Source organism: Symphodus melops, assembly GCF_947650265.1.
Source record: "Symphodus melops genome assembly, chromosome: 22".
Lineage (NCBI taxonomy): Eukaryota > Metazoa > Chordata > Actinopteri > Labriformes > Labridae > Symphodus > Symphodus melops.
In genome coordinates, this window is record NC_136712.1 from 13,870,190 (window position 1) to 13,886,347 (window position 16,158).

A 16,158-nucleotide genomic window follows, 5' to 3' on the forward strand; every position below is an offset into this window, starting at 1 on the left:
TGGTCTAACCCTAATCACTTCTTATGTTTTAGTTAATTGTAAATATTTAATTACATTTGAAAGCACAGCCTACTGAAGTTAAATTCATTGTGTGGTAAGCCAATAAAAACCTGATTCTTAAAAAACCTTTAACTAGACCCAAAAAAACGTGGGAACATGTTTTTTTGTCCCCATTCGGACAGACTGTTCAGCAGGTCTTTACTCTGAAATGTGTCCCTGGAAGAATGCTAAGTCAGATCTCACACAAACTCGCTCATTCACTCGCTGTGTTGGCTCTGTGGTTGCTTCACGGTTCATGTCGGGTCACCTCCCTGCAGGATTTTCCACGAGCTACATTTATTTCCAGTCACTACAAACGTGTTTTTTTTATTTTTATTCTAAGCACTTTAATGTGCATTTGTGTAACGCCACAACTTGAATAAATGTAAAGAAACGATTATTTCCATGACATGCATTTATTATCAAATACTTTTGAACTCAAAAATCTTGCTCTTTTTCATTTTACCATTGTGCAAAATAATGCAGATTAAATACCAATTAACAATTAAATGGCACAAAACAAAGTGTCACAGTGTCAGCTGTATCAAGAAGATGACATCAAATAAAACTGTAAATTGAGCCCTATAGAAAATGAGCTAACTGCAAAGTACAAGATATTCTTAATTTAGATTTTCCATATTTATCTGTAAATGTTCCTTGCTGTTGTATTACCTTGGTCACCATGTATAGTACACGTCATTTGTTTTCTTCCCAGCAACCTTAAACCTTTGTACCTAATAGCAGCTAAAATAGGGCACATGATGATCTACAAGGTATAAAAGAGGCCTTGTAACAGGCAGAGGGAAAAACAGCCTGTGGGAGGAAAAAAGGAAAATTGCACGTTGTTCAAGATGCCTCATGCGCCCAGAGCCAAAACACAACCTTGTCCCAAACAGCACAAATTAACACACAACTAGTGAAATATTATTTAGCCATCTACTATCCACAGCTAAGGAATGAAAAGAAAAAACACATTATGTTGGTACCAAAAGGGGATAGAAAATATAATGTAGCTTAAATGAATTAAAGTGCTAACTTATTTACAGTTAAAATAAAGACTTGAAAAAAATACTGAACATCTTATTAATTTCAAAAAATAAAACATTAGAGGACATTGATTCTTCCAGTGTAGAATATACCAATACATAACATACATTTGGCATCCAGTTTTTGTGAACATGGTATGATTAATTTCGCACAAATTGCCGAAATGATAATTTAATTCCTTTTTCAGTGTAGGTCTTCGGGAAACAAAATCAAGTTAAAACATAAGCTCAGATTTGACCAGAGTCATAATGAGAGAACATCTCATCAATTATGTTGTAATGAATCATGCTGAGGTTAAATTCCTCTCAGGCTTCTCTTCTTTCAGGAAAGATGTTCAGCCCCAGCTCCACCAGCGCCCCCAGCAGCATTGTCCACAAAGGTATGCACACAAATGTCAGCTTTACATCTGCCAGCTTCTCCAGCTTGGCACACAGCGTCAGGCAGAAGCCAAGCTTCAGTAGCATGGCCGTCAGGTACCAGGCCCGCAAATGTAGGTCTGGCGAGCCGTTCCGAGGGTCGTACCCAGGCTTGCAACGGCCCGCCATCTTGATGGCAAGCATGAGGATGAGGATGCCGTCGAAAACCCAGACGGGGAGGAAGATGAGGAACCAGTTCCACTGCACCTGGGGAGAGAAGAGATGGTAGATGATATTAGATAAACTATTAAGACTTTAAAAACCAAGATCAGTGCAATGGGTCAAATTATCGCTTTGATAACCAGATTATTTTTCACTTAAGTAAAGAATTCATAAATGATGTTTCTGACAGTGGTGCTGCTAAAGTCTCAATATACAGGAGCTGAGAGAAATGGCACACAGGCAAGTATCAAGAGATCAAAATCTGTACCTTCCCATCTAGTTTGAGTACCAGCATGATGAGGAAGACCAGGGTGAAGATCCAGGTCAACAATACTCTCTGAGCCAGAGACATCTCAGAGACTGGAGACAGTTCAGAGGAAAGACAGAAGCTGGACAGACCAAACACACAAGCACAACATGTGATGGAGATTTGTCTATGGAGATTTTAGCAATAAATCAAACATAGTGAAAAAGAAAGCAATGTTGGAGGTACAAATTGCTCTTAAGGGGTTACATTGTTCACAAAAAGGTCCTGCTTTCATTAGCTAGAATGGCTATTTAATCATCGTTATTTAGCCAATGCTACAACAACAGCTAGCTTTTCCAGCAATAGCTTGGCCAACCTGCTATCGTTTTTATTTAGGTCAAAGTCCAGCTTACCTTAGTGTCTTCTAAGACCGTTTCCAGAATACACTTCTGCCTGTATGGCACACACTTGAATTCACCACATTTTTCACATTGTGTCACATAATTATCAGAAGACTTGACGATAAGAGGAACAGGCGGAGGGATTCTCTGGTCCGTTATCCCTGCTGAGCCCGCCTGTGCTTGAAGACGATTGGCCCTGGTCTTGCAACGTCACGTTTGCCTAACGTTCGCTGGTTCTATCGTTCTGAGTTTCTGTCCGTAATGTGTTTATAGATGCGCAAGTTCGTTTACAACGTTTAATGTAGGGAGGTTTATCGTCCACTAGATGTGGGTAGAGGACTGTTTCATTACACCCTTTGGCCCTGTCAGTAAGTATGCAACCATACTTCTACATTTAATTTTTTGCGCCTTATGCTCTGCTTTTCATCAAATTTGATCTCTACAGTGGTATGTAGGACTGTTGTTTTCAATTAGTTATTAAACGCTGGTGGTGACGTTTATTGGTTTAAAATACCGTTGCGCATTTACACGTGGCTTTACGGGCTGAGGGGTGAAGTTGTATTTTTACAGTGAGACGCTGAAAGCGAAAAGCTAGTGCTTCAAACACCGATGAGCAGACACTCAGCATCTCCCCTAGACAGTGGGGAAGCGTAGTTAGCTCCGTGCAGTGAGGACAACGTTTGAAAAGCAGAGTTTGTGTCTCCGTGGGCAACTCGTCGCTGTCAAGGAGGTAAGAATGAACGCTGGCATTCAGTGTTTGGACAGCAGCAGTCAGGGTTGCAGTAGGGGTAAGCTGTGCGGTCTCTTTGTGCCGACCGGTAGCATTAGCTAACTGGGTAGCATGAAAAAGACTAGCAGCAGAAAGAGGAGGAGGAAGACAGTCTGTGTGAAATGAACCACGAAGACTGTCTGAAAACACCGTGGCCTAATCTACATGCAGGCTACTTTATAAAATGAGCCTTAGGCTACCTAAAATGATTTACAGCGATGCACATGTTGAGGGGAAACATCACATGGTAGCGTTTGCTTTTTATGCTTTATTTACTTAAAGACAGCAATGTTAACGATAAATATGTCACCTATGCACTTAAAAGCATCATTCAAACATACTTTTAACATTTTTAAGCATCTTAAATTCTGCCGGGGGATGTACATTACTGTTTTTTAAGAAGCTGTTTTATTGTGTAGATGAAATAACAAAGGTTATTAAAATGTTTTCTAAAACATCAGTGATTTTGAGGTATGGGCCAGGCTGCCATCTAAAACAGGAAACTTTCCTATTTAATCAGGGAAGTTTTCATTTTAAAATTTGTATCAGGGGGAAAAGAGGTAGCCATGTATAGACAGTCGAAGATGTCTTTACTCATTTAGATAGCTCTATTTAAAAAAAAAAAAACTGTCCCCGGGGGGCAATTCAAGAAAATCTCAAAAGCTCATTTTATACAGGGATGTCAGGATCAGGGCTAACATTTATTATTGATCAGTATGTCAGCTAGTTATTTCATTTCGCCTTACATTGCATAATTTTGTACAACTAAACATTTACATTCAAAGTTTGCCATTAAAACAGTTCGTAGTTTATCCCATGACGTTTTTTTATTGATGAAACACACTTTATTTATTTTAGGTCTCAGCTCTTCTTAATACCTCACTCTCACTACTCTGGCAGAACCATGTCAGAACCTGTGCAGTTCAAATACAGCAAGGATAAACAAACAAACAAACCTTTGAGATTTGTATCATGTTTACAAAGTTGGACCGGAAAAAAGCATTTCTTGTAAATGAGAACAGGACATTTCAGCATGAATATTTTAACTTGTACATGACAAAGAATCATTGACAAGTGCAGCTGTCAGACTTGACTTTGTTTGGACTGTAGCCAATCATTGAATGTGTTTGTTTCACCTGCAGGCAGTCGGGTACACAAGGCGTCTGTTTGTAATGTGGGATTTTATTTTTTCAGTTTGCACTTTAATATTTCCTCAACATTTAGAGCACTATAAAGTAGCAATAAAGAATAAATAAATAAAAATACTATTGGTGAAATTACTGATTGTTTTGGAAAAGTTAAGAAGCCCCAAGGTGTCCTCGAGCAGCACTTAAGCATGTAGATAAGCGGTAAAAAGCAGGAAGTTGTGGTTGCAGCGGCATCCATTAAAAGTAAACAGGTTTTTTTTTTATTTTGCTCATTAACAGAGGGAGGATACGTGATGAAAATTAGAGATGGCATTGTGCCACGCCCAGCAGACTTCTAACACCTGGGATTCCGAGGACACCTCCTAAAACACACGTGCACAGACAAACCAACATGAATAAGAATAAACACTGTTTGTACCTTTGACATGTTAACTGATTGATATGAAGGAAGGCCAGTAGCACCTGTCAGTCAACGTAGCTGTGCAGCAGGTTGAACAGTGCAGTGTGTGTGTGTGGGATGCTTTTTCTTTTTTACATGCATTTGCCCAAATGGAGTTGGTGTGGTTGTGTGGACTGAACGTCTTAGTGTTTTTCCAACAGACTGAGGGCTGTTGTCTGACCACCATGTTTCTTTGTATTTTACTCTCCGTCAATATCCTCTTTCTTTCTTTCTTTCTTTCTTTCTTTCTTTCCTTCCTCTTCCTCCCTCCTTCTGTCTGCCTCCCTCAGACGATGCTCTGTCCATTGTGCAGCATGAACCTGCCTGCAGTGGCTGTTACATCACCAGCTGCAATGTAGTTACATCACACACTACACTGTCCCATCATCTTATATTACAGCAGCAGAATGGCTTTTGCTGAAGTGTTATAAGTCATAGAATTAAAGTGAATGCAGGATTAGTTAAAAAGAGGTAGCAAAGTAAAAGTCACTTGAGCGGTTTTGCAGAGAAGAAGAGAATGGCAGGTGGTGTTAATGATACAGTGGGCAGTGTTGTGTTAGGATGAGCTATTGCTGCTCGGATTCTGTTGATGAAATTCTGTGAGAGAATCTACACAAGCACCATTTTAATTCTTAAAATGATGAATCTTGTTGACTGTAATAATGTTTCAGTTCGTCTTATCTGCTCCACAGCTGATTATTGAGATTCATTTTTCAGAGTACCAATGGGCATCTTTACACCTTTGAATGGAATGATCATGATTTCAGGATTATTCTTACATTTGCATCTTTGTGTTAATCTGAATGGACTTGAGCTCATATAGCGCTTTTCTAGTCTTCTGAATACTCAACGCACTTTTACACCACATGTCACACCTACACATTCACACTCTGATGGCATTGGTTGCTCTGTAGTAAGACCATCAGAAGTAACTAATCACATTCATATAACTGACGCAGCACAGGGAGCAATTCAGGGTTAAGTGTCTTGCCCAAGGGCACATCAGACATGTTGCTTGCAGGAGCTGGGGATTGAACCCTCTACCTACTAAACCACAGCCACCCCTAATTATCCTCTTTCACACACACATGTATGTCATTTAACCCAGAGCAGTACTGCATACATGACTAGTTTTATGTCCCTGGGCAATAGTATGTGTTCACTCTTTTGTGTCTGCAAACTCAGTGCAATAGAGCCATGTGCAATTACAGCAGCACTTTTTACAAGTTCGAGGGCAAATGTGCAATTTATAACAGCACCTCTTAATTATGTGCAATATTCCCTGAGCAGCACTCGACGCAGTTTGAACTCTAATGGTCACTTTTTGACTGGTGTGTTCTCAGCAACATCAAACAGCCACTCTTTATACTGGTATATGTATTCTCTCTGTTAACTGATCCACATTATATGTTGTTGTCACTCTGACTCGTTGCTTGTCGTCGAGGTTTTATGTAACTTTTCTTGTTTACTACCAACCTGCTAATCCGTTATGTTATAAAGGGTTACTACAGGTGTTTATTTTATCTGATTGAAACAATAGTGTGACAAAGCTGTCAATCAAACCCAGTCTAATGTCGTTGTTTTCTTCATGTCATCAACACTGATGAATTTATCAGCCTGAGGCACTTATGATCATCTCCAACTTGAATTCCGTACACTGTTGAGTAAAAACATGAACACAGTAGTTCTCCTCGTGCTGTCCAGTTTGTATTGGCTTTCCAGTTGCAAAGAAAAGGCCAGCAGTCGTGTGATTTGTGTTTAGTCACAGAAGTATGTATCTGTCACTAGAGTCTGATTTGAGTATTTGTGTCGGTAAGACGCATGCTGTTTTTAAGCATCAACACAAACCAAGGCCCAATTACACGGTGTACACAGTGCATGTATGAAACTGCTCTTTTTTTTAATAAGATGTAGCTATAAGACGAATCACAACAAGGAAGCCTCTTTCGTGACGGCCTGATTTGATTGACCACTCGCACACACGTGGCCACTGTTGCTTTGACTCTCAAATCATGTCATGCCAGACACTCTTAACCATCTCTCTCTCTCTCTCTCTCTCTCTCTCTCTCTGTTTCCAAATGTCTTGCAGCTCCTGTCTTCTTTTGTCTGAGGACTAAACGCTAGTTAGCTGCACGGCCACACTGCAGGTGAGTGTTGTGTGTGTGCGTCTCTGTGTGCATTCCCCCCTTGTTTTTTTGTTAATGCAGCATGCCTCAACAACCCTTGTTCTCTTACACACACACACACACACACACACACACACACACACACACACACACACACACACACACACACACACACACACACACACACACACACACACACACACACAGACACACACACACACACACACACACACACACACGGACAGAGAGAAACAGTAGTTCAAAATGTCTTTGAGAAACAAATGGGGAGACAGCAAACAAAGGCAGTACATCATATGTTGTGTGTGTGTGTTTGTGTGTACAATCAGCAGTTGACGTACTTGTTTGGACGACTCAGTTCTTTCACTTTGCCTGTGGTTGCTGGTTTCCTGTCCACACACTCACTCACTCATGAGTGTGTGTGTGTGTTTCTTTTTTGTGTGTGTGTGTGTGTGTGTCTTAGGCTTGGCACACACAACAAGGTTTTTAGAATTTTAAACAACTTTTCAGCAGTGTGGTGTGCAGTGAGAAGACCAACTTAACACACCACGCACTAACCGACTTATTCACACACAGTCAGTCTCGACTATCAAACTGTCTTCTCACAGAGGAAACAAAATGTGGCTAGCTGTTAGCTCATGCTAACAACTCCTTTCCTCGTCAGTTGGATCGTGGTTTGTTTTGCAGCAGATGTAAAAGAAACACTCGTGTCGTTGCAACGAGCTGGTCCTAAATTTGTGACATCCCATCCATCTGACTTTATGCTTTTGCGGTTGCTGTTGTTGCCATGGTAATGTTCGTTGTGCTTCCTCCCTCAGTCAGCTTGCTTCCCCATTGGCTAGTGTTCCTTTCCAGGTGACAATTCACAGTCGGAGTCCGCGCTCTGCCGTTTTCGGTGTTCTCCCAACACGACATGATTTCTGGTTGTGGCGGCCCGAGCAGATCGGGGAGGTTCAAATCACTCCTCACACAGGAGACGCTTTAGGCCTTTGCTGGCTTTGGTCTGAAGGGAGGAATCAGGTCCAATATTGTCCCCATTATCGTGTAGTCGAATGTCCTTTCATTGGAGAGATAATAATTAAAACGTTTTTGAATTTTTTCAGAAGATAATTAAGCCAGACAGACCAATGTGAGTGGAAAGTCACAGCCCTAAACCTTTGAAACAATTAGACCCAATATTTACCCTTTTGGTCATTGTTTAATGTTTGGTTTAAGAAAACTGGTGAACATACTGGTTAACTTTGTGCTGTTGCTGATGAGAGGAAAACCCCTCACTGAAGTTTAATTGCGTGTGCTGCTGTTTACGCCCTGATTTTCCTCAAAAATTATTAAAAAAAAAAAAAGATTTAGGTATGATTCAGTTCTTTCAAAAATATTGTAAACTTCCCTTAAATGTCTAAAAATAAACTGTTGCCTTATACAAATCCTTGTTTTTCTGCAGAACAGACACCATATTGTCGACATTTTTGCAGCCGTCTGCCACTACATATTTATCTGATTTTTGTTCTTAGTAGAGTTGACCAAACTAACCTTTGTAAAGATGCTTTCGTCTTGTTGGTCAAACTTTTGTTAGAAATAGCAGTGGGTATATTTAATTCAAGGACAAAGTTTTTTATTATACGGTATTTTTCGGGCTTAGCCAGTCAAATAACTAATGTAATAATAACTGTAGAGTGTGTGAGTGTTTATGTTACTATATAATCAAGCCATAGGTCAAGTGTCTTTGTGTTACCCGAGACGGTCAAGGATTCACCCTACATGATGGAAAACATGATACGCTTCTCAGTGTTTCCTCTCACAAACATCATGAAGGCACTTCTCACCGCTGTGTTGACAGACACGCAGGTAGTTAGAGCTGAAATGAAATAATGACATGACTGCACATAAATTAGGGGGCAAAATAGCAAAAAAAAAATTGCATGGCATACACATCTGTTACAGTACGTTTAATTAAGATGGCATTATGTGCTGTCGAATCAATCACAGATTTAAATCACAGATTCAATCATTTTATCACGTCAGGGAATTGAGAAATTTAAAAAAATATTCTTGCTTAAAACCAGACCTGCAGCATGCACACACATCTGTCAGGGAGAACTTCTGGACAAACTATGAGCCCTGTTTCAACCAAAGGCCCCCAGAACTAAACGGGTTCAGGAACTAAAAACTTCCTGTGGCCCAGGGTTGTCTGTGTTTCCACCACTGCTTGCATTTCTGGAAAGTTTATACAAATCAGGCTGTATTGCTTTTCAAAGGACTTCATTGATTAACAATGGAAAGAAGATGAGAGTTGTTTAGTGTCATTGGGGAGAAAAACAAGACTCCAATCAAAATGTTAGAAGAAGGAACACTGGATACCTCACTCCCCTCATTTCACTGAGACACGCCTTGTAGGAAGAGAAATGTTATTAAGAATGTCTTCAAGTTAATATAGGGGTTAAGTATTTTTTCACATTTTCAGTCACCAAAGTTATATTATAATCAAAGTACACAAGTCCCTCATTATTATATGCAAGCAAAACAAACATTAAGGTCGATAAGTCAAATGAAGTTGTTTTATCTCCATGCCTGAGTTCAATAACTTTCAATAGACTCAAAGTAAAGCTCAACAAATTTGAGAGATTAACCTCCAGATTAAACCTCTTCTGGTGTTTGCTTTTCTATTTCTATTTATGTCTTTCATTTGTTCTAAAAGTCATACTTGGTCAATTCTAAAATAATGTTTTGAACCTTTTTCTGAATGTAACAGTCAGATTAAAAATAAAGGTGCGAGACAAACAATGGGCTTTCAGCTGCAGTCTTCCAAACACAGTGGGTGACCTCTGACCCACTGGGTCCCTGGGCCGGGAACTGCTTCCCCTAGAGCCCATCTGACACACACACACACACTCACACTCAGAATCCCCCTCGACACCTATGACATTTCATCGTAGATTGAGCAGGGTCAAATTTCCTCTTGGCATGCACACTTACTTAAACGGGCACGTGCCCCCCTCGGCCCCTGCTGGAGATGTAACCATATAACCTACACCAGTCATGAAATATGGAGCACCCAGAGACAGAGAGAGAGAGAGCAGCTAGAGTTACAGATCACGAGTTACCCGAGGAGCTCTCCTCATGTGCTTCTTTTCATCACAAACTTTTCACCGACAGAAAGCCTTTTTTCTCCTGAAATTCTCTCGATTAACTTCTTCTCCATTGATGTGATCGTACCGTTTATAAATGCAACGCTGTGGGAGTCGGCAGTCGTGTTGCTCCATTCCTCATTTTACACCTAAACTTCACCGAATGCTTTTTCTTTTCTTCCAGCTTTATCTGGCCAAATGTTGCTGCTTGTTTTTTAGTGAGATCAAGATTGTGCATTTTCAATGAACACATAATCTTGTTTGAACTGATTGAAATCAAGTCACATGACCCTTCCCAGTAAAAGTATGTCGTGCTCGTAAACCCTCCGGTGCCTGTGCAGTCGTTGGAGGGATGCAGGATGTATACGGTTGCACATCACAAGGTTAAGGAAACTCAAACTACACCGAGTGAACCTAATGACCTTCTGCTCTGCTGATCTGCATGAGACAGAAACATTGTCTCTCCTTTTAAGGTGAGTTAAAGGCCATTCCCCCAACTGGCCAGCATGACCCGCAGTCACGCAGCATTAGCACTAACCGTGCCTGAGCATGTTTACCTCTTGGACATAACGTGCTAATACAGCCCATGTGTGTAGGCGAGTCTGCATCTGCTCATCAGAAGCATGCAAGCTCCTTCTTATTTTGAGTCACGTTAATCAGATAGTCATAAAACTCCAGATTTCTCCATAAGGAAGGCTGCCAACGTCGTGTACCCGCATGCTTGAGCTCGTGCATGAAGTGTACCGCGCTGAAGCACACTTCTGTAAAGTGTGCCAAAGCCAATGAAGTGTGCCGTGCTTGGGCAAGACATAAACATACCCAGCAAGGAAATTAAATAATAAACCATGGCCGTAACATAAAAAACCCTGCTGAACCAGAAAAACAAGGCTCTCAGGGAAGGGGACACGGATAAAAACCAAAGCACTGCAGAAAGAGCTCAAGGTGAGGATTTTGAAGGGGGAACACACTGCCTACAGGCACAAACTGGAAAAGCAGCTGCAACAGGATGGTGTGAAACAGATGTGGGCTGACGTGAAGAAAATCCTGGGTGTGAAGCAAGAGAGAGGACCACTCATCGAGGGAGATCCGGACCTGGGGGAGGACCTTAACACTTTAATCATGGCAGGTCAAGGTCAAAATCAAGCAGGGAAAAGCCTCTGGACCTGATGGGATCAGCCCCAGGCTGCTGCAGAACTCCTCTTGAATAGTTGTGTGACATCCTCACACACACTTATTCAATCAGAGCCTGCGTCTTCAAAAGATCCCAGAGGTGTGGAGAATCAGCTGCGTTGTCCCAAGAAGAGACACCCAGCTAACTTCAATGACTACCGCCCAGTTGCACTCACTCGTCACGTAATGAAGTCCTCTGAGAGGCTGGTCCTCGGCCCCATCAGGCCCATAGTGACTCCGTCCTTCTCAGTTTGCACATCAGCCTAACGTCGGTGTGGATGATGCCCTCATCGACATGCTACAGAGAGCCCGTGCACATCTGGAAACCTCGAACTAAGCTTTTCAAGTTCCTTCATCACAATGCAGCCGAGGCTTCTTGGTGAAAAGATGAGGAGGATGCAGGTGGGGTCCTCTGTGGCGCCTTTCATCACACTGTGGTTGCTTGTTCTTTGGTGTGCTGGGGAGAGGGAGCTTGCACAGCAGACAAGGCCAGCTCCATCATTGGGACTGAAATGGAAAACCTTGAGCAGGTCACAGAGGCAAGAGTGCTTTCACAACTTAAGTCCATTGGGAATAATCCTGCACACCCACCCTGGATGTGATTCAACGGAGCACGTTCAGCCACCCCGAGGTGCAGAACTGAACGTTACAGAAAGTCCTTTCTCTAAACTGCCATGAGACTGTTTAATGGAGAATACCACACAATAAATCCATGTCCTCACATTTATTCATTTATAAATACACTTAATCAGATCTTGTAAACTGGATACTTTTGCACAGTAAATCTTTTATTTATAACTCCAAAGGTTTTGTCTCGTTTGTGTAAAAAAAAAAAAAACTGATCTCAGTGTTTCTATGTCTTAATGGTATTTGTTAGTTTTCTGGGTGGTTTCTTGACTGTGATTCCAGTTGCTGCTGTGACAATGTAGTTCATTGCAAATATAATATATATATATAAAGCATCATGACCTATTCTGAAGGTCATGAAAGGTCAATGCTTGGGAACGTGACGTCTGTGCAGGGCTGGGGTTTGATTATATCTGCCGTTATCCACTCCTACATTTCTTATGAAAATGTTCAAGTTTAACTTTTGATTATTGTAACCAGGGTTACAGCGGGAAATTAGCTATTGAATGTTTTTGTTTGTGGATATTGATTTATTCTCTACGTTCACAACCTCCTGCTCAGTTTGGTTTAAGTGAATTCAAAGTGTTGCCAATGGCTCACCTGATTGATCCTGATGCCTCTGGCTTCGTAAACATCTATGTAAAGAGACGCTTCAGTCATTACAGACTTTTTCTGTGAAGTGCAGCCTCACTGCTTGTTTTACACTTATTTAAAGTCTTAAAATAACACTCTAATCACTTCTATAAACAAGTTCAAACTAAAACTTTGTGTGTGTGTGTGGGGGGGGGGGGGGCTCACATATCGCAATTCTGTCAAAAATTATAAAAAAGAAAAACTTAAAATTTAAAGTTAGGGATCTTTTATCACTTTTAACCCAGAACAAAGTAGCTCCAATTACTGACCATAAACATGGGGTCCTTTAAACTATTTCATAAGACAAATATAATAAAATTCCCTATTTGTAAACAAAGAGAGAGAGAGAGAGAGAGTGCGTGCAGATGTGTGTAAGAATCTCACTGCTTTTGCTGAGACAGTAGTTGGCTGAGGTCTTCAGCTGTCAGGAGCATCACATGGCTCCACACAGCAGAATCACATCAGGTTCAGAGGGAGGAGAAAAGGTGCACTGTCCGTACAGCCATCCTGTGAATGTGCTGCTCATACTAAAACTGAAGCTTCGTTTGAAGAATGTTCATGTACAGCTGCTGATGCTGAACTCTTATAAATAACGGAATTTCCAGTGGAATTTTTTTCATGAATTCTTCAACTTCATGTCTACAGTCGCAGTAGCTGTAGGAAACATACAGCCCATTACACCAAACCATTTCCTGTTTGCACACAGACTCACAAGCACCAGACCAACGGCACACACAAAAAGAGCCCTCATGTTCATATGAGGGCTCTTTTTGTTTTGAGCCAGTATGATACACTCAGTGACAGCTGAAAGCTCTTTTTGTCTCTCTGTCTGTAAATGGGTCAGTTCAGACAACCGCGGCTCGGACAGACTTGGCAAGGCATCTCGTATTTGGGTGTGCGTGTGTGTAGTGATGTTAAATTCTTTGAGAGATTTGTCATGGGATTGAATTGCATTTGTGATGAAGCTTCTTATTTGTACTGTGTGTGTGTGTGTGGGGGGGGGGGGGGTGTGTGATTCCATACAATGAGGGCTGCCCACATTATAACCTTAGAAATACGTCGCTCTCTTATATATATCCTGTGATTGTAAATGGTTAATTTTAAATGGACTTGAGCTTATATAGCGCTTTTCTAGTCTTCTGACTACTTTTACAGCGCATGTCATTCACACTGATGGTAGTGTTTGTTATGTAGTGAGACCATCAGAAATAACTCATCCCATTCACACGCATTCATTCTCAGCCGACGAAGCAGCGGGAGCCGTTCGGGGTTAAGTGTCCACGGACACGTCGCACACGTTGCTGCAGGAGCTGGGGATCGAACCCTTCTGCTTGAGAGACAACGCAGCCGCCCATTGTACGATGGGTGTGTTGTCTAGGCTCCGTTCCTAAAATACCCCAGCAGACCACAGTGTATTTCGGGAGCTCTGTGAATGTGCAGCGGTGGAAAAAGCCAAGATGTCCCAGCCATTACTTCTCGTCATGTTTTCCAGCAGTTTACGGCTAATCCTGAGTATAAAGCTGCATGAGGGAAGAGTCTGTCTGCATGTGTGTTTGCCCGGTGATGATTGTGTGAATCACCGCTGACATCACACTGGGGTGTCATGGACGGGTTTTGAGGCTTTAAAAAGGGAGGATCAGTCTGTTTTCTCCTCATCATCAGTCTCTGGATTGTGAGGATTTAAAGCCTCCACACAGTTAAAAAACAGAATCACTGCAGTTTGTGGTCCATCTTCTAATGACTGGCTGTCGCTCCCCATGTTAATCTCTCTGTTTTCAAAACTCTCATCAGTCGTCATGATTGCTATTGTTGTTTGGCGGTTGATCTCTGACAGTCATCTGTTCACAGCAGGAGTAGTTTGCGCTTGTTGCTCACAAAGATGACAATGATGCTTATTTTAAAACATCTCATTGAAGGCTGAAAGAGTTTATTCTATAAACATACTTTCTGTGCATCTGATCATCATCGTCTGCTTCATGTCATGTTCACATAAAGACAAGTTTCAAAGGAACGATGACATCACATAGTAGTAGTTTTAAAGCCATAAGTTAATCGGCAGTAGATTCAATATTTACTGTCATTTTGATGTTTGAACGCTTTCAGATGTTTAGTACATTTTAGGATTTGCAACGCTTTTGTTGTAAAATTGCAAAGAATAAAAAACCGTTTTCTTTTACATGATTAAACAAGCAGCACATTATGTTTCTTCCAAAAGTATTTTTTCCTTGGAGTGTAAACCGCGACGTTGTTTATGAAACAATACGACTTTGTTTTATTTTGAAGTAACAAAGCAGCATCTGTTGGTATTGTAAAGTTTGGTTGGAGGGTTATTGATCATGAACATGGACAACAGCAAGCAAGAGCTAAAAATGTCTGTGGCCTTCTGGGGAAAACACGCGCGCGCACAAAGGCAGCAGAAATGCAATCACCATCTCTGCAGTTTTACGGAGAACACGTAACGTACAGGAACTGAGACCTTTGCAGAATTGTGCATTTGTAAGCTAGTGGTTTGGCATGCCTGTGTGTGTGTGTGTGTGTGTGTGTGCGCGTAGAGTGTGAGAGTGTGTGTGTGTTTGAGTAACTACCAGAATACACTCAACATAGAAGCGGTTCATATTTAGTACAAGCATGAACTTTTTCTGTCCTTCCTGCTTTTTTAAAAAATGTTTTTTAATTTATTTATTTTTTTAAAGTCACGTTCTTGACATGATTATCTCTGACTTGCTCCAACACCGCTTGGGACATTAAAACACACACACACACACACACACACACACACACACACACACACACACTCACACACCCTCACACACACACGTATGACTATAAATTGTTGTGGTGGGGTCGTTGGCAGATCAACTGTGGCATCATGAGCCTGCACATTTCTTTTCTCCCCTGGGTGTATGCCGCAACAATATTGACTCCACATATTTCAGCTCTTCTTTTCAAAGCAATAAAGCTCGCTGATGATTGAGCAACTTCACCGCAGAGGATGACACAGAACTCACAGGAGGCGTCAGTACCCTGGAAACAGGACAAGCTTTCACATGCAGCACCAGGGTGTCTCCACTCTGCTGCCTCAGCATCAAGATTCAAACACACCCCAAAAAAAAAAAGGCAGAAAAAGAGAAGACACATCCAATTAAATAAGCTAAAAGGACATTTGGAAGCTTTTTGTCACTGTCACTCGTTTGTTTGTTCAATGGACTTTTATTCCCTGTAAGACAGAAAGGCTCCTGCTGCCCCCTGAGAGTCAGCTTGACCTGCTGCTGCGCTCCATCACTCTCCATGTCTCCGCTCCTCCTCCTCCTCTTCCTCCGACCCTCCCACCCACGCAGCGTGGAAACACAGCACCTCTTAAATACACTAAAAGACGAGAGAGTAAATAGGAAGGCAGAGCAGCTAACCAAAGCCTTCGCCTGTTTCACTTCACTGCTTCGTACCAAGCGCATCTTTTTTGTTTTCTCAGTCGACCTGCGGAAAACGCAACAAACATTGTCACACCACCTACGTCACCGGTTCAAACAAATCTCGCTGTAATAGCACACCGACTGTCACACTGACACCGACTCTGCAGGCTGAACACAGTCACGGCTGAACGCCGGTGCTCTCTCACCTCAAACTTCCCTTCATATTGAAGTTCTTGTGTAACACGAAAATATTGTTTGTTTTGGTTCATCATGAATTGAATAATTCAGTCAGTCTTTTGAGACTGTGTGTGACTCTACACTTATGTAACTACTAAACTATCATTCTTATTTTATTAACCTTTATTTTATATTGTCATTGAC

The 16,158-nt window shown here is 41.5% G+C and overlaps 2 protein-coding genes across 3 annotated transcripts in view; one reads left to right on the forward strand and one right to left on the reverse strand.

The window, feature by feature from the left end:
- Nucleotides 1-436: 436 nt before the first annotated feature.
- Nucleotides 437-2,516, reverse strand: LOC306817727 (transmembrane protein 60-like). The gene is made up of 3 exons (XM_079334841.1): nucleotides 2,325-2,516; nucleotides 1,933-2,053; nucleotides 437-1,709 (listed from the first exon to the last, which is right to left on the reverse strand). Exons 2-3 carry the CDS (start codon nucleotides 2,014-2,016, stop codon nucleotides 1,392-1,394), a joined length of 402 nt encoding a protein of 133 aa, XP_079190967.1. The 5' UTR covers nucleotides 2,017-2,053; nucleotides 2,325-2,516; the 3' UTR covers nucleotides 437-1,391.
- Nucleotides 2,517-2,893: 377 nt separating this feature from the next.
- LOC306817723 (protein PHTF2) overlaps nucleotides 2,894-16,158 on the forward strand; it is a 39,625-nt gene continuing 26,360 nt past the window's right edge. For both annotated transcript variants that reach the window (XM_079334836.1, XM_079334837.1), the window contains exon 1: nucleotides 2,894-3,042. The gene's annotated coding sequence lies outside the window, so the exon portion shown is untranslated. The remainder of the gene's footprint in view (nucleotides 3,043-16,158) is intronic.

What these genes read in the sequence shown, in the direction of transcription:
- LOC306817727 (XM_079334841.1), bottom strand. Translation starts at nt 2,016, where the DNA reads ATGTCTCTGGCTCAGAGAGTATTGTTGACCTGGATCTTCACCCTGGTC. An exon ending in TACTCAAACTAGATGGGAAG is followed by an intron (nt 1,710 to 1,932) that starts GTACAGATTTTG and finishes TTCTCTCCCCAG; the next exon opens with GTGCAGTGGAACTGGTTCCT.